Below are 19,642 nucleotides of genomic sequence, written 5' to 3' on the forward strand. Positions count from 1 at the left end.
GTCAGCTGCTCTTACCACTAGCCTTGCCCTTGTCCAATGGCTAGAGGTACAGCAGAGGCAACTTAATTCAACCAAGGCCTGGACAAAAAAGGTCTAAGTGTTATGTACCTATTTAGTTGTTTGTTTACGCATGTAAAGTGCAAGGCCTTAGACCTTTTTTGTCCAGGTGACTCCTTTAAGTCATGAAATAAATGTATTTCCATGTGCTTCCACGATTTGGTATTATTGAAAACATTTTACATAATTAACGGCAAACAGCTATCTAAGCCCAATGTTCACTAGGGTTGCTAACGTTGGCATACAAGATACTGTCACAGATAGGTGAGAACATCTTGTAGAACATCTTTGATACTGTTGGCCAAGCGAATACATATCACTCCCTGTCTACAAGATGAACCAATATCCGTAACTGATTGAAATAAATGAAGAGTTTAGAGTTATGCCGACCGAAATAGAGTGAATACTAGATTATTTGTATTTTCTTGTCCGATAATTTACCTCGCGTTCTCACCGTAAAATAGATATCTGCATCCAAATAAGCAGTTGTTTCTTTGTACTAATAGCACAAACGCAGGGCGCGTCGCGTTTAGAGATTAAGAAGGGGCGTGGCATCAGGCCTCTGCTATTGAGTTTGTGCTATTAGTACCGAAAAACATTGTGTTTATTTGTTCATGTAGCACATATTAAGGGTAGACTGTGTTGGTATACGCACAGATAGGACAATGAGACCGATTTCACCGGATGTATAATTATGAAGCAGTCGCTTGGCAGTTATTTCGCCCACCAAGCCAGGAGTTTTTGTATGGAGGTCAATGAGTGTCGAATTTGGTAAACAAAAAAATGTATGTCTTATTTGTTACGCGAGGGGTATTTGATCGAATAAACGTTTCGTAATGCTTATATTGTTAGAGTGTACTGATATGAGTAGGACACGTGACATCCCGGCAACTTTGAGAAAAAAAACACTTTATATCGCAGTTCGCTCGAGGTGGATCTACATATTCATGACATGAGGCTAGTAGCATAGAATCTCTCTCCAATAATCAATCTGAGCACCAGGCTTGTCGGTATGTTTTCCGTATACCCCAATGGTCCGAATAGCCTCTCTCTATTTGGTGGGGAGTGGACATTTCAACCGGATGCCTCAGATTTCTTCCGGTGAAACATGTGACTTCTTGTTTTGTCTTTGGTGTTAAAGTGGGCGAAGGTGGTATTTGGTGTAACGTGCGATAGTTTCAGTGACGGTGTTCGGTCAATCTGACAGTAAAGATGCCATTGTGTGGAGGAACAACTGGGCCAAAGGATGCCACTGAAGAGGTGCAGAAGATTTGTGATGAGGTTAGAAAGGAAAGGGGACTGTCTGTGTAGATCGAGTAATGAACGCCATTCCCCATTCGCCACCAAATGTCGTCTACTAAAAGATAACCATGTTTTTGCCCACAGATGAAGCCGCATGCAGAGCAGAAAACGGGGAGGAATTTTGACGTTTTCACAGCGAAAATTTACAAGACTCAGTTGGTGGCAGGGACCAACTTCTTCATCAAGGTTTCAGATTATTTCTTGCTACGTAACACTTTACATTACTGTCCCCTTATTACTGTGGTATGTAATTACAGTGTAACAAGTATTGCAATTATTCATTCTTCCTAACCTCAGCCCTAAGGTACAGCCCTACAGTACACACTTCTTAGCCCTATCCAGGCTGTCACATCTGGCCGTGATTGGGAGTCCCATAGGGCGGCACACAATTGTCTTCCGGGTTTGGCCGGTGTAGACCGTCATTGTAAATAAGAATTTGTTTTTAACTGAATTGCCTAGTTAAATAAAGGTTATGTAACGCTAGTACAGGGTAAATAGTGTAGTAATGGGTCATTACAATACATGTTACACTTTAATTACAGGAATAATTACCCAGTAAAAAGGGCACTGTAATGTGTAACTAAAGAGGGTGGTTTATGGAGTTTATTTGACAGTACCCTTTCAGTAGCCTACATTGTTACACTGTAAGCCAAGTGTCCAGTGGACACAGACTGCATTTCAGTGCATTGATACTGGATTCCATTTCACATGTTCCATGAAACATGGATGGATGTAACTTGTCAGTTGTTAGAGACCTCTAACCCTAACACTCATCCATATATGTATATATTTTTATTCCAGTCCTTCACTTACATTTGTGTGTGTTAGGTAGTTGTGGAAATGTTAGATATTGCTGCACTGTCGGAACTAGAAGCACAAGCATTTCGCTACACTCGTAATAACATCTGCTATCTATACTGTTACAAATGTGTGTGTGACCAATTTGATTTGACCTGTTCTCTGTTCTTACCACTGTGTCCAACTGCCTGACTCTGACCTCATCTCTCTTGTGTCTTACAGGTTCATGTTGGTGGTGAAGACCATGTCCACCTGCGCGTGTATAAAATGCTGCCACACGCCGGAAGCAAACTGGAGCTGACCAGCCTGCAGGAGTCCAAAGCCCACAGCGACCCCATCGAGTACTTCTGATTAACCCTGACCTTTGACCTCATCAAGTACTTCTAATGACCCCTGTGACCCAGCCGCAGTCCAAGCCGAACCCCGGTGCCTACCCTACCCAATACACCACAGCCTCCTTTCCCTACACATAATAGATCTGTGGTCATTCTACAGCCCAGGTAGCCTTTTAATATCAGTTTTCAGTGTTTCTTAAAATTATTTTATAATATGTAGCTGATGGGAAACCTTCATGTATGAAGGGAAATTGAAATAATGAATGAGCTCCAAACATGAATGTATATTTGCCTACTCAATTAAAGACAATATACTATTTTGCCACATGCTTAATAAATCATAATACTTTGTAACGAAGATGAATTCCTTGTCCATTATCGATGGTCTTTGAACACAATTTCAAACCTAGATCAACCCATCGCCCTCAGGTGACAGGTTAACACCAGCCTGGAAGCAAGTCCCTGCAGCAATGTTCCAACATTTAGTGGAAAGAAGAGTGGATTACAGCAGCAACGGGGGGACAAACTCCATATTAATGCCCATGATTTTAGAATGAGATGTTTGACGAGCAGGTGTCCACATACTTTTGGTCATGTGGTGTATCTCTTTTAAATTTTATGCATACATTTGTTTACATCCCTGTTAGTGAGCATTTCCCCTTTTCCAAGAAAATCCATCCAATGGACAGGTGAGGCATATCAAGAAGCTGATTTAAATAAAAGGATCCGTACACAGGTGCACCTTGTGCTGGGAACAATAAAAGGCCACTCTAAAATGTGCAGTTTTGTCACACAACACAATGTCACAGATGTCTCAGGTTTTGAGTGAGCATGCAATTGGCATGCTGACTACAGGAATGTCCATCAGAGCTGTTGCCAGAGAATTTAATGTTAATTTCTCTACCATAAGCTGCCTCCAATGTCATTTTAGAGAATTTGTCAGTACGTCCTATTACTCTGACATTTCACATTCTTAAAGTAAAGTGGTGATCCTAACTGACCTACGGCAGGGAATTTTTACTAGGTTTGAATGTCGGGAATTGTGAAAAACTGAGTTTAAATGTATTTGGCTAAAGTCTATGTAAACGTCTGACTTAAACTGTAAGTAGTTTTTTGGCGTATCTACTTTACTTTACTATTTATATTTTTGACTACTTTTACTTCACTACATTCCTAAAGAAAATAATGTACTTTTTACTCCATACATTTTCCCTGACACCCAAAAGTACTCATTACATTTATTTTAAATGCTTAGCAGGACAGGAAAATATTTAAACTCACACACTAATCAAGAGTCATTCCTACTGCCTCTGATCAGGCAGACTTATGAAACACAAATGCTTCATTTGTAAATTATGTCTGAGCGTTGTAGTGAGCCCCTGGCTATCTGTAATTGTTTTGTTTTTTGTGTGTGCCATCTGGTTTGCTTAATATAAGGAATTTTAAATGATTCATGCTGTTTCTTTTGAACTGAAGTATATTTTAGCAATTACATTTACTTTTGAGACTTCCCTATATTTAAAACCAAATACTTTTAGACTTTTCATCAAGTAGTATTTTACTGGGTGACTTTCACTTTTACTTGAGTAATTTTCTAACAAATCTTTACTTTAACTCAAATGACCATTAGGTACTGTTTCAACCACTCCATAAAGGAAGGTCCATAAAGAAATGGTTTGTTGAGATTGGTGTGAAAGAACTTGACTGGCCTGCACAGAACTCTCACCTCAACCCCATTGAACACCTTTGGAATGAATTGGAACGCCGACTGCGAGACAGGCCTGATCGCCCAACATCAGTGCCTGACCTCACTAATGCTCTTGTGGCTGAACGGAAGCGGTGGCTTCTTCCTTGCTGAGCGGCCTTTCATGTTATGTCGATAGAGGATTCGTTTTACTGTGGATATGGATACTTATGTACCTGTTTCCTTCAGCATCTTCATAAGGTCATTTTCTGCTGTTATGGGATTGATTTGCACTTTTTGCACCAAAGTACGTTCATCACTAGGAGACAGAACGCATCTCCTTCCTGAGCGGAATGATGGCTGTGTGGTCCCATGGTGTTTATACTTGTGTACTATTGATGTGTGCTTTGTGGTACCGTCAGGTTTTTGGAATTTCTCCCAAGGATGAACCAGACTTGTGGAGGTCTACAATTTTTGTTCTCAGGTCTTGGCTGATTTATTTAGATTTTCCCATGATGTCAAGCAAAGAGGCACTGAGTTTGAAGGTAGGCCTTGAAATACATCCACAGGTACACCTCCAATTTGCCTATCAGAAGCTTCTAAAGCCATGACATCATTTTCTGGAATTTTCCAAGCTGTTTAAAGTCACAGTCAACTTAGTGTATGTAAACTTCTGACCCACTGGAATTGTGTCAGTGTGAATTATAAGTGAAATAATCTGTCTGTAATCAATTGTTGGAAAATGTATCTGTCATGCACAAAGTAGATGTCGTAACCGACTTGCCAAAACTATAGTTTGTTAACAAGAATTTGTGGAGTGGTTGAAAAACAAGTTTTAATGACTCCAACCTAAGTGTATGTAAACTTCCAACTTCAACTGTAAGTAGTACTTTTACTTTCTATATTTTACTATGTTTTTACTTAAGTACTTTACACCACTGGCTTTATGCACAGGAGCATTGTCATGCTGAAATAGGAAAGGGCCTTCGCAAAACTGTTTCCATAAATTTGGAAGCACAGAATCATCTAGAATGTCACTGTATGCTGTAACGTTAAGATTTCCCTTCACTGGAACTAAAGGGCCAAGGCTGAACCATGAAAAACATCCCCAGACCATTATTCCTCCTCCACCAAACTTTACAGATAGTATCAAGCAATGTGGCAGGTAGCGTTTTCCTGGCATCCGCCAAATCCAGATTCAGACTGCTAGATGGTGAAGCGTGATTCATCACTCCAGAGAACGCATTTCCAATGCTCTAGAGTCCAATGGCGGCGAGCTTTACACCACTCCAGCCGACGCTTGGCATTGCGCATGGTGATCTTAGGCTTGTGTGCGGCTGCTGAGCCATGGGAAACCATTTCATGAAGCTCCCAACGAACAGTTATTGTGCTGACTTTGCTTCCAGAGGAAGTTTAGAACTAGGTAGTGAGTGTTGTAGCAGAGGACAGACGATTTTTACGCGCTTCAACACTCAGTGGTCCCTGACGAACTGACTTGTTGGAAAGGTGGCATCCTATGACGGTGCCACGTTGAAAGTCACTGAGCTCTTCAGTAAGGCCATTCTATTGCCCATGGTTGTCTATGGAGATTGGAGAGTGGGTCAGAGCAGCTCAGACTGTCACTTGGCTGTAGAGGGGGTGGGGGGGTAGTGGGTCAGAGCAGCTCAGACAGTTACTTGACTGTAGAGGGGGTGAGGGGGGGTAGTGGATCAGAGCAGCTCAGACAGTCACTTGACTGTAGAGGGGGTGGGGGGGGGTAGTGGATCAGAGCAGCTCAGATAGTCACTTGACTGTAGAGGGGGTGGGGGGGGGGTAGTGGGTCAGAGCAGCTCAGACAGTCACTTGACTGTAGAGGGGGTGGGGGGTAGTGGGTCGGCACCACTCACTGAACACCGGCTCCGCCCACAACCGTAAGGCTCTCCAGAGGGTAGTGAGGTCTGCACAACGCATCACCGGGGGCAAACTACCTGCCCTCCAGGACACCTACACCACCCGATGTCACAAGAAGGCCAAAAAGATAATCAAGGACAACAACCACCCGAGCCACTGCCTGTTCACCCAGCTATCATCCAGAAGGCGAGGTCAGTACAGGGGAATCAAAGCTGGGACCGAGAGACTGAAAAACAGCTTCTATCTCAAGGCCATCAGACTGTTAAACAGCCACCACTAACATTGAGTGGCTGCTGCCAACATACTGACTCAACTCCAGCCACTTTAATAATGGGAATTGATGGGAAATGATGTAAAATATATCACTAGCCACTTTAAACAATGCTACCTAATATAATGTTTACATACCCTACATTATTCATCTCATATGTATATGTATATACTGTACTCTATATCATCTACTGCATCTTTATGTAATACATGTATCACTAGCCACTTTAACTATGCCACTTTGTTTACATACTCATCTCATATGTATATACTGCACTCAATACCATCTACTGTATCTTGCCTATGCCGCTCTGTACCATCACTCATTCATATATCTTTATGTACATATTCTTTATCCCCTTACACTTGTGTCTGTCTATAAGGTAGTTGTTGTGGAATTGTTAGCTAGATTACTTGTTGGTTATTACTGCATTGTCGGAACTAGAAGCACAAGCATTTCGCTACACTCGCATTAACATCTGCTAACCATGTGTATGTGACAAATAAAATTTGATTTGATATGATTTGAAAGAACAGCACAGGAGAGGATCATTGAAGTGCATATATCTGTGTGTGTGTGTGTGTGTGTGTGTGTGTGTGTGTGTGTGTGTGTGTGTGTGTGTGTGTATTATGGATCCACATTAGTTCCTGCCAAGGCAGCAGCTACTCTTCCTGGTGTTTATTAAGGATTCTCATTAGTTCCTGCCAAGGCAGCAGCTACTCTTTCTGGGGCTTATTATGGATCCCTATTAGCTCCTGCCAAGGCAGCAGCTACTCTTCCTGGGGCTTATTATGGATCCTCATTCATTCGTGCCAAGGCAGCAGCTACTCTTCCTGGGGTTTATTATGGATCCTCATTAGTTCCTGCCAAGGCAGCAGCTACTCTTCCTGGGGCTTATTATGGATCCCTATTCGTTCCTGTCAAGACAGCAGCTACTCTTCCTGGGTATATTATGGATCCCTGTTCGTTCCTGCCAAGGCAGCAGCTACTCTTCCTGGGGTTTGTTATGGATCCCTGTTCGTTCCTGCCAAGGCAGCAGCTACTCTTCCTGGGGTTTATTATGGATCCATGTTCGTTCCTGCCAAGGCAGCAGCTACTCTTCCTGGGGTTTATTATGGATCCCTGTTCGTTCCTGCCAAGGCAGCAGCTACTCTTCCTGGGTTTATTATGGATCCCTGTTCGTTCCTGCCAAGGCAGCAGCTACTCTTACTGGGGTCCAAACAAAATTAAGGCAATTACATCACCCAAAATGGTAAAATAAAAGAGTACATCACACAACACATTATTACACCACTACAATACAACACAACACGTTATTACACCACTACACATCTACAATACAGCACATTAATACATCACTACACATCTACAATACAACACATTATTACACCACTACAATACAACACATTATTACACCACTACAACACAACACGTTATTACACCACTACACATCTACAATACAACACATTATTACACCACTACATATCTACAAAACAACACATTATTACACCACTACAATACAACACATTATTACACCACTACACATCTACAATACAACACATTATTACACCACTACATATCTACAATACAACACATTATTACACCACTACAATACAACACATTATTACACCACTACACATCTACAATACAACACGTTATTACACCACTACACATCTACAATACAACACATTATTACACCACTACATATCTACAAAACAACACATTATTACACCACTACAATACAACACATTATTACACCACTACAACACAACACGTTATTACACCACTACATATCTACAAAACAACACATTATTACACCACTACAACACAACACATTATTACACCACTACAACACAACACGTTATTACACCACTACAACACAACACGTTATTACACCACTACATATCTACAAAACAACACATTATTACACCACTACAAAACAACACATTATTACACCACTACATATCTACAAAACAACACATTATTACACCACTACAACACAACACGTTATTACACCACTACATATCTACAAAACAACACATTATTACACCACTACAACACAACACATTATTACACCACTACAATACAACACATTATTACACCACTACAATACAACACATTATTACACCACTACAATACAACACATTATTACACCACTACAATACAACACAACACGTTATTATACCACTACATATCTACAATACAACACATTATTACATCACTACACATCTACAATACAACACATTATTACACCACTACACATCTACAATGCAACACATTATTACACCACTACACATCTACAATACAACACATTATTACATAGCACTACATATCTACAATACAACACATTATTACATAGCACTACACATCTACAATACAACACATTATTACATAGCACTACATATCTACAATACAACACATTATTACATAGCACTACATATCTACAATACAACACATTATTACATAGCACTACATATCTACAATACAACACATTATTACATAGCACTACATATCTACAATACAACACATTATTACATAGCACTACATATCTATAATACAACACATTATTACACCACTACACATCTACAAAACAACACATTATTAAACCACTACTCTGCCACTACACATCTACAATATCTACAAGGGCTGTGAGACACGGGCTTAATCCTAGACACATGGAAAGTCGGTTGAATACGGAGGGTACGGAGTAACAAAAGACAAACAGCAGTGGGGCTAATGACTCTAGAGATGGGGAACGGAACGATGAAATGGAGGGAAAGTTTACGGGACTCCACCCGGAGGGGCAGGTCCCGGGTGGAGAGCCACACCCTCTGCCTGAGCCGATAGAGTGGAGCAGGGGTCTGGTAGTGATCCGCTTGTCACCTATACCTGGAAATGGTCTTCAACAGAGCAGCCCTGGCTCTCTTCCAGGTACGGCGACAGCAGCAGATGAACATCTGGGCAGAGGGATTGCTGACTTTGCTGAATTAATTCAAGCCCTTTGGGTGTTGCCACAGATTTACATTTGAATTGCCCATCCAAGAAGGCTCAAGGTCCACCCTATGGGACTCCCAATCACGGCTAATTGTGATACAGCCTGGAATCAAACCAAGGTCTTCTGTGACGCTGAATGCTGCTGCATAATGATGTAATATGCAAGGGAGATATGTATACTGTAGCTATTACAAAGTGTATGTTGTGTAGTAATAACTTAGCCTACCTTTCTGACTTGGTGGTGCACATGTAGCCTATAGCCTGTTTTAGAGAAATGTAATCATTGAATATTGTAAGAGCTACCATTGTCTGCTTATATGGCCCCTTCATTTATCCTACTGTTCTGACCTGGTGTACATGGAGAATACTGTAAAAACAATCCATGTTTTAAATTTGGTCGATGTACATTTCAAAAGTGCTGAACAAATAGTTATATGGACTACGTCTGTCCTAGCTCGCTCTATAATGTCTTAAGCGAAATTATGTATTGCCTCGTATCCGCTCGTCGTTCCCTTATGCCATAGTTTGTACGTCTCAATTGTCAGTAGAAACCACATTTGTTTAAGCAAGTCAGCCATATCAGCTATGTTTTTTTTAAAGGCAGTAAATAAGGCTGAATTAGAGTGCCTTGCGAAAGTATTTGGCCCCCTTGAACTTTGCGACCTTTTGCCACATTTCAGGCTTCAAACATAAATATATAAAACTGTATTTTTTTGTGAAGAATCAACAACAAGTGGGACACAATCATGAAGTGGAACGACATTTATTGGATATTTCAAACTTTTTTAACAAATCAAAAACTGAAAAATTGGGCGTGCAAAATTATTCAGCCCCTTTACTTTCAGTGCAGCAAACTCTCTCCAGAAGTTCAGTGAGGATCTCTGAATGATCCAATGTTGACCTAAATGACTAATGATGATAAATACAATCCACCTGTGTGTAATCAAGTCTCCGTATAAATGCACCTGCACTGTGATAGTCTCAGAGGTCCGTTAAAAGCGCAGAGAGCGTCATGAAGAACAAGGAACACACCAGGCAGGTCCGAGATACTGTTGTGAAGAAGTTTAAAGCCGGATTTGGATACAAAAAGATTTCCCAAGCTTTAAACATCCCAAGGAGCACTGTGCAAGCGATAATATTGAAATGGAAGGAGTATCAGACCACTGCAAATTTACCAAGACCTGGCCGTCCCTCTAAACTTTCAGCTCATACAAGGAGAAGACTGATCAGAGATGCAGCCAAGAGGCTCATGATCACTCTGGATGAACTGCAGAGATCTACAGCTGAGGTGGGAGACTCTGTCCATAGGACAACAATCAGTCGTATATTGCACAAATCTGGCCTTTATTGAAGAGTGGCAAGAATAAAGCCATTTCTTTAAGATATCCATAAAAAGTGTTGTTTAAAGTTTGCCACAAGCCACCTGGGAGACACACCAAACATGTGGAAGAAGGTGCTCTGGTCAGATGAAACCAAAATTGAACTTTTTGGCAACAATGCAAAACGTTATGTTTGGCGTAAAAGCAACACAGCTGAACACACCATCCCCACTGTCAAACATGGTGGTGGCAGCATCATGGTTTGGGCCTGCTTTTCTTCAGCAGGGACAGGGAAGATGGTTAAAATTGATGGGAAGATGGATGGAGCCAAATACAGGACCATTCTGGAAGAAAACCTGATGGAGTCTGCAAAAGACCTGAGACTGGGACGGAGATTTGTCTTCCAACAAGACAATGATCCAAAACATAAAGCAAAATCTACAATGGAATGGTTCAAAAATAAACATATCCAGGTGTTAGAATGGCCAAGTCAAAGTCCAGACCTGAATCCAATCGAGAATCTGTGGAAAGAACTGAAAACTGCTGTTCACAAATGCTCTCCATCCAACCTCACTGAGCTCGAGCTGTTTTGCAAGGAGGAATGGGAAAAAATGTCAGTCTCTCGATGTGCAAAACTGATAGAGACATACACCAAGCGACTTACAGCTGTAATCGCAGCAAAAGGTGGCGCTACAAAGTATTAACTTAAGGGGGCTGAATAATTTTGCACGCCCAATTTTTCAGTTTTTGATTTGTTAAAAAAGTTTGAAATATCCAATAAATGTCGTTCCACTTCATGATTGTGTCCCACTTGTTGTTGATTCTTCACAAAAAAATACAGTTTTATATCTTTATGTTTGAAGCCTGAAATGTGGCAAAAGGTCGCAAAGTTCAAGGGGGCCGAATACTTTCGCAAGGCACTGTAACTGTTTTTCTGCCAGATAAGACTCCGCTGATAGCCAGGTGTAGAGGTGGTAAGGATTCCCTCCATGGTGCTGAAAAGGGACAGCTTTATGTAGGCCCTAACAGTTTGTGGGCACTGTTTGTCACCGTTATAGTGCAATTAATGTATTGCTTAGTGTTGTGTTGCGTAGTGGCTTTGCTGGCATGCATCGGAAAACTTTTTGTGGAGTTTGCCCCACCAAGATTGACATGCTAAAATCACCACTGGACAGAATAAAAAAATAGCAACGATAATAAAAACGGGTATGACAGAAACAGTGGATTCCTATTAGCACATCGCAGTCACTTACACAGGACACGACTGCCTACACTTAAATGTGAGAACTGAACTATGTGAAAGATAGGCTTTCTACATGTTTAGGGCTCCCGAGTGGCGCAGCGGTCTAAGGCACTGCATCTCAGTGCTAGAGGCACAGACACCCTGGTTTGAATCCAGGCTGTATCACAACCGGACGTGATTGGGAGTCCCATAGGGAGGTGCACAATTGGCCCAGCATCATCCGGGCTTGGCTGGTGTACGCTGTCATTGTAGAATTTGTTCTTAACTGACTTGCCTAGTTAAATAAAGATAAAACAAACCAAAAATTCAATGCACATCTATTTTCTGCATGACACAAGTAATTTTTCCAACAATTGTTTACAGACAGATTATTTCACTTATAATTCACTGTGTCACAATTCCAATGGGTCAGAAGTTTACATACACTAAATTGACTGTGCCTTTAAACAGCTTGGAAAATTCCAGAAAAGGATGTCATGGCTTTAGAAGCTTCTGATAGGCTAATTGATGATTGATCATTCGAGTCAATTGGAGGTGTACCTGTGGATGTATTTCAAGGCATACCTTCAAGCTCAGTGCCTCTTTGCTTGACATCATGGGAAAATCAAAAGAAATCAGCCAAGACCTGAGAACAAAAATTGTAGACCTCCACAAGTCTGGTTCATCCTTGGGAGCAATTTCCAAATCAATCCCAAAACAACAGAAAAGGGCCTTGTGAAGATGCTGGAGGAAACAGGTACATAAGTATCTATATCCACAGTAAAATGAGTCCTATATCAACATAACCTGAAAGGTCGCTCAGCAAGGAAGAAGCCACTGCTCCAAAACCGCCTTTAAAAAAGCCAGACTACGGTTTGTAACTGCACATGGGGACAAAGATCATACTTTTTGGAGAAATGTCCTCTGGTCTGAGGAAACAAAAATAGAACTGTTTGGCCATAATGACCATCGTTATGTTTGGAGGAAAAAGGGGGAGGCACATCACAAAATAGATGGCATCATGAGGTGGGAAAATTATGTGGATATATTGAAGCAACAACTCAAGACATCAGTCAGGAAGTTAAAGCTTGGTCGCAAATGGATCTTCCAAATGGACAATGACCCCAAGAATACTTCCAAAGTTGTGGCAAAATGGCTTAAGGACAGCAAAGTCAAGGTATTGCATTGGCCATAACAAAGCCCTGACCTCAACCCTGTAGAAAATTTGTGGGCAGAACTGAAAAAGCGTGTGCGAGCAAGGAGGCCTACAAACCTGACTCAGTTACACCAGCTCTGTCAGGAGGAATGGGCCAAAATTCACCCAACTTAATGTGGGAAGCTTGTGGAAGGTTACCAAATACTAATTGAGTGTTTGTAAACTTCTGATCCACTGAGAATTTGATGAAAGAAATAAAAGCTTAAATAAATAATTTTCTCCTATTTTTCTGACATTTCACATTCTTAAAATAAAATGGTGATCCTAATTGACCTAAAACATGGAATTTTTCCTAGGATTAAATGTAAGGAAAAACTGAGTTTAAATGTATTTGTCTAAGGTGTATGTCAACTTCCGACTTCAACTGTAGATGTGAAAATGCCTCAAATATGAGTTCCCAAAACCCCAAAACCCAAAATATATGCCCCACAGTTGCTGGACTCTGATGGCATCTCAAACACTTTGGGTCCACATTTAGACTTCCATATGTTTAAGACCAGTCCGGGCATTGACTTGTTGAGCACTCAGTCTTAACCAATGCAATAACTTGTGTCCTAAAGATACACTTTGACATCAGCATAAATGTGATGATTTATGATATTATGATATTGATGATATTTTTCTAATATCTCTGACCCCTGCATGACCTTAGTGTATGTATTTATGTCTGGAGCACTGTTTCCTTGGTGACGGTGGCCATTGTCTCATCTAAGCAGCTGAGGCAGCCAAAATGGCAGTGATGTACAGCCAGTATGCCTCGCTATACGCACTGACCAATGTGGTGAGTCCTCTCTTTCTCTGTTTTGTGGTTGTTGTTTTTTGCCGCTTGTGATGAATAAGTAAGAAAATAAGTATTCTAGAGAGGCTGGAGCTTGCTGCTATAGGTGAGCACTGTAGCACGTCTGCCTGTTAACATTTTACTTGATATTATGCCATTATTATGTCTTTCTCTCTCTCATCCCTGTCTCTCTCCTGTGTGGGTAAAATGCCCCCAGACAAGGGCATGGTCACTAGCAAACAGGAGCTACAAACCTTCCTCAAGGCAGCCTACTCCCTGTCTGTCAATCACATGTAGCTGGGCACCCCTCAGAAGACAGTGGAACAAGCCAGATTGGTATGCCTATTGCCATGCAGAAAGCCAAGAGAGTCTGATAACCCAGGTAAAGAATCTACTGTGGGTCAAACCATTCCTGAACCCAGACAAGGGGTGGTTCATCCCGGACAGCTACAGACACATTGTGGAGGAAAGAGTGGTGCGGTTCACTCTAGATGGTTTCTCCCAGGTGATGGGGAGGTTCAGGCAGTACCATGCCTCAGTGTAAAAAGGAAACATGAGGGGCCCCAAGCCCCAAAAAGTAACACATAAAGAAGAGTTACACAGAGACAAAGCACCCAAAACCTCTTGTTTTCCTCCAAAGTTACTTTAGGAACAGGAAATGTGTACGACTCTGGGCAGTATTGAAGAGCTACCAAACAATAGCTATAACAAAATGGCTACAGAATCACCTAGTAGAAGCACAGATAGAACAATGAGACAGATATTTCACTGTATGTTTAAATGTGAAGCATCCGCTTGGTGTTTCCACTGACTTCCAAATAGGGAGTGAGAGGAAGCCCACTGGCGGGCAGTGAGAGGAAGCCCACTGACGGACAGTGAGAGGAAGCCCACTGGCGGACAGTGAGAGGAAGCCCACTGGCGGACAGTGAGAGGAAGCCCACTGGCGGACAGTGAGAGGAAGCCCACTGGCGGACAGTGAGAGGAAGCCCACTGGCGGACAGTGAGAGAAAGCCCACTGGCGGGCAGTGAGAGAAAGCCCACTGGCGGGCAGTGAGAGGAAGCCCAATGGCGGGCAGTGGGAAAAGTTTGAACGAGATGGATTTTGGCCGACATTCTGTAAATGTTCTCATCAATGAAACATTTGATCTCAATACAGTTTTCTGTTTCCAAAATTAGAATATGTTATGAACAGAGTGGACTAAGGTTTGTAAACTTTAACCTTTGCAAAAGTTTTTTTTAAAAGCCATTTTTTTTAGAAGGAGTGCAAAGGAGAATTGAGTTATTGTACATGCACACTTCACAGAGTAGGCATTTCCTAACGAAAATATGCAGATGATGCTAGAATGCGCCAATAGGATCTCGCTAGCTTGTGCTTAGCTCTGCCCCCCTCCTTGCTTGTTCTGCCCACCATGGCTCATTTGTTCCCATTGGAAATGACTGGCTGTGGTCTATCTTGGTATAGTCATAAAAATCTTTGGTTGCAGCCTTAGGTCTTTATTTGAAAAAGTGTCTGTGAACAGCACTGGGTCTCCCCTCTACAATAGTGGCAACAAAATATAGCAGTGTTCAGCATAAGGAAAACATGGAGTATCTGTACAGTCCAAACAATCTCATTGAGCTTAGTGACGATGGGTTGAACAATAGGTCAGAGCCTAAAAGCAAGACCGGGGAAAGAAATGGTCCCAGAGCAAGCCTCAGTGAGCAGACAGGATCCAACTTTTCCACTCGGGTCACTTCCTCTTCCTCCACCCACACAGGAAGTGATGTCATAGTATGCCACCTTTCCAATAAGTCAGTTTGTCAAATTACTGCGCTGCTAGCGCTTTCCCCAGTCAAAAGTACTGTTATTGTGAAGTGGAAATGTTCAAGAGCAACAACGGCTCAGCCGCGAAGTGTTAGGCCACACAAGCTCACAGAACAGGAACGCTGAGTGCTGAAGCGCATAGCGGGTAAAAATTGTCTGTCTTTGGTTGCAACACTCACTACCGACTGCCTCTGGAAGCAAGGTCAGCAAAAGAACTGTTTGCCAGGGGGTTTCATGAAATGGGTTTCCATGGCCCAGCACTCGCACACAAGCCTAAGATCACCATGCGCAAGCATCGGCTGGAGTGGTGTAAAGCTTGCCGCCATTGGACTCTGGAGCAGTGGATACGTGATCTCTGGAATGATTAATCACACTTCACCATCTGACAGTCCGACACAAATCTGGGTTTGGCGGATTCCAGGAGAACGCTACCTGTCTGAATGCATATTGCCAACTGTGAAGTTTGGTGGAGGAGGAATAATGGTCTGGGGCTGTTTTCCATGGTTCGGGCTAGGCCCCTTTAGTTCCAGTTAACAGGAATGTTCAGGGTGGTATGGCTACAAGCGAAAAAATACATTTACACCCATTTTCTCCCCGAATTACGAGGCGAAGGTCGAGTCATGCGTCCTCCGAAACATGACCCGCCTGGCCACGCTAATTACACAGTTCAAAATGAAATGTTGCTATATACTTTTCCAGATGTTACCACCACCCACACACACACAATTATTCCCACTCAAAATAGGAATCATTTGATTGACTTTTTAAATGAATATTGTGTCAAAGCCAGACTTCACCAAATAGATGTTTATGTACAGTATTGAAACCTTTGGTAAAGATTTACAATAATGACTGTATAAAATAAATAATTCAAATACCGAGCTATATTTTATGCTGTACATAATTGTGGATGAAATTATATTATTTTATATCAATACTAATTGCTGAGAGGGAGAGATTTTGTTTAACAAGTAATAATTTTTTCTTCAAAAGGTAGGGGTCAAAATTATTGACACCCCTAAATATTCTTATAAATGTAATCAAAAGTTTAGTATTTGGTCCCATATTCCTAGCACACAATGACTATGTCAAAGTTGTGACTCTGCAAACTTGTTGGATGCGGTTGCAATTCGTTTTGGTTGTGTTTCAGATTATGTTGTACCTCTCGCCATGACCAGTAATGGTTTTGGGAGAATCATTTTGACCCTCTGTAACTTTCTCACTCATCATTGTTCACAATTCATTCGGAATTATCCATAACCATGGTAGCATCCACATTCTTGTAGAATTGTTAAATTCTATTCTCATTTACAATGAGAGTATAGAGTCATTAATGCTCATCTTTATTTCATACAAAGTGAGAGTGCTTTACACTAGAAGTAAAAAAAAAAAACTTCACCGTGATCGTATTGAAAAAAATATTATTTTGAGGAAGTGAACTTTCCCCAACTTAGACAGCTGGTGGTTGTTGTTTCAGATTTTGGAGGGGATGAGGTGGTGGACTGTGTGACAGTGGAGCCCTTCATGCTGTTCAACTGTGTGAAGCTCACCAACAACACTGCTAAAATGGACAGGAGGTGCAAGGCGTGTGTGTGTGTGTGTGTGTGTGTGTGTGTGTGTGTGTGTGTGTGTGTGTGTGTGTGTGTGTGTGTGTGTGTGTGTGTGTGTGTGTGTGTGTGTGTGTGTGTGTGTGTGTGTGTGTGTGTGTGTGTGTGTGTGCGTGCGTGCGTTTGTGTGTGTCAGCATATGTCTCAGGTGACTGTACAGCAGGGTTGACCCTGTGGTGAAAACAGCAGTGTAGTGAAACACATTCAGTGACATGTGATTCCATTTCTGGAAGTGAGAATTGTCTGAACCTTTACTGACCTCACCACAGAAAACTGTTGAGATTCTGTTGAAATTCAGCATGTACTGTATCTTCAAATCAAATTCAATATACTGTAAGTGTTTTTGTGACCCTTGAATCCACTCTCATGTATCTAGGTGCTTATCACCTAAGGTCTTTCCTCTGTTGTAGCCTACAAAAAGACTAGGAATCTCAGCGTCTACATGGTTGATTTCATTTGACATTGATCTGTTTTATTTGCATTTTGAGGCATATAGCAGGGGAGGTGGGTGTGTAATGTTGTAATGCTTCAATGGATGTTTATATGGGCTAGTTGAAGCAAAACTTGCTTAGCAGAGGATGATCCATCGACCTCTGCGTCATGGGCCCAGCATGCTTCCACTGCGCCACTCTGCTTTCATCCACCCCAGATGAGACTCTGATGATGAGTCTCCATCACTGGTTTAGGAGGCCAGAGCCTTATCCATTAGGTCACTAGGGCACTGTGAAACAGGAAATAACTATATGAACTGTCAGAAGTAGTGAAAAGGAATCTGCATGGGAAGGTCTGAGGCCTGCCCATGAAAGGAGGCTTTTTTCATCCCTGTTTGCACTTTATAGCTAGAATCCAACTGGATAACAGAGAATGGTTTCGATTCATCGACATCTGGGTTATGAGCCCAGCACGCTTCCCGTGTGCCACTCTGCTTCCCATGTCTTCTGCTGAGGAAGGAGGCATATAGCAGGGAAGGTGGGTGTGTAATGTTAACACTCTTCAATGGAAGTTTATATTGTATTCAATCAGATCACAGAAACTGCTACTGTGTTACTGTGTTTCCTTTCAGCTGTCTAAACCAAACATTGGATGGATTGTAGCTCGAACGGTTCAACCAAACAAGGAAGTAGTGCCATGCTCTGGTTAGATAAACCAGTTTAGCGCCTGACATTAACAACAAACAAATGAGTCTCCAAATGATTTGTTAATTCAGTGGTACCTTGTAACATCTCTCTTCGTGCACCATGGCTGTATTCAATAGGCACCAAATGGAAGAAAACTGACTCTAACAGAGAGGGACTACTTAGACTTGTCCAATAAGAAACGCTCGTTTTGTTTTCTGTTGCATTAACATTTTAAAACACTTTCAGCTGTGTGCCCTAATGAATACAACCCAGGATGGCTTGTATAATATTCACGAGGTATAAGTTCAGATGGTCCTTGCATCAGGTGACTCGCCCACCTTCTCGAGATCATATGACCGTGATGTCACAGATGTTGCTATTAGCACTCGTGACCTGTTTTATTCCTGACCATTACAGGCTTTACTAGCTTCCTCCTTCAACAATGGTTATTTAGATAACAAGCCCCGAAATACAGTAGTTACAGTTGGGGGGACTTTGAGATACCGATCAAGTTTATTTACACAATCAAAATGATTGTTTTTATTAGTTTGTGGCACCAGCTCATTTGCTTGGAGGGAAACAGGTACAATAGCACCTGCCTTAACAGTACGTCCAAAGTGGAGGCTGCTGAGGGGAGAACGGCTCATAATAATGGCTGGAATGGAGCGAATGGAATGGCATCCAACCATGTGTTTGATGTGTTTGATACCGTTTCACTGATTCCACTCCACCCGTTACCACGAGCCCGTTCTCCTCAATATGGGTGCCACCGACCAACTGTGACACAAACAAGTATTTTTTGTAGAAACGTACCTATCACACCATAAAAGCCATATAAAATGCCATCTTTACCAGTTGTGAAGTTGTAAATACCATGCTTTTGTTTTTTTGTTACCGTGCTTTCGAACTTGTTGAGAAACGCTGATTCCACAAGCTGTGTAAACCTTAAACTAAAAGTACAGCTATCATGCTTGTAAACTAATTTTAGTGTCCAAAAAACATATTCATAGATGTATTTTATAAATACATCTTTGTTGTTGCATTGTGGATTTTTCTCAGTTAAATTCCCACTTCCCACTTTGTTATGAATGCAGCATTAGCCTGGCCTATGGCAACATATTATTATTTGGTCTCATAGGACAGAGGTTTCTGGGCCTCTCTGGTGAAAAGGAAAACCTGAATCCAGTGTTGGCCCTAGGATCTGGAGCCTCAGTTTCGTACTGTTTATAAGGAAGTGACTAAGCGCT

General features: G+C 41.7%; 1 protein-coding gene and 1 pseudogene across 1 annotated transcript; both read left to right on the forward strand.

Moving 5' to 3' along the window:
* Window positions 1-595: 595 nt before the first annotated feature.
* Window positions 596-2,850, forward strand: LOC139379060 (cystatin-B-like). The gene is made up of 3 exons (XM_071121804.1): window positions 596-1,338; window positions 1,444-1,545; window positions 2,380-2,850. The coding sequence occupies exons 1-3, from the start codon at window positions 1,270-1,272 to the stop codon at window positions 2,506-2,508; spliced, it is 300 nt and encodes a 99-aa protein (XP_070977905.1). The 5' UTR covers window positions 596-1,269; the 3' UTR covers window positions 2,509-2,850.
* An 11,223-nt stretch (window positions 2,851-14,073) lies between these two features.
* On the forward strand, window positions 14,074-17,668 carry LOC139379228 (uncharacterized; annotated as a pseudogene).
* Window positions 17,669-19,642: the final 1,974 nt, after the last annotated feature.

Source organism: Oncorhynchus clarkii, chromosome 21 (genome assembly GCF_045791955.1).
Source record: "Oncorhynchus clarkii lewisi isolate Uvic-CL-2024 chromosome 21, UVic_Ocla_1.0, whole genome shotgun sequence".
Taxonomy (NCBI): domain Eukaryota; kingdom Metazoa; phylum Chordata; class Actinopteri; order Salmoniformes; family Salmonidae; genus Oncorhynchus; species Oncorhynchus clarkii.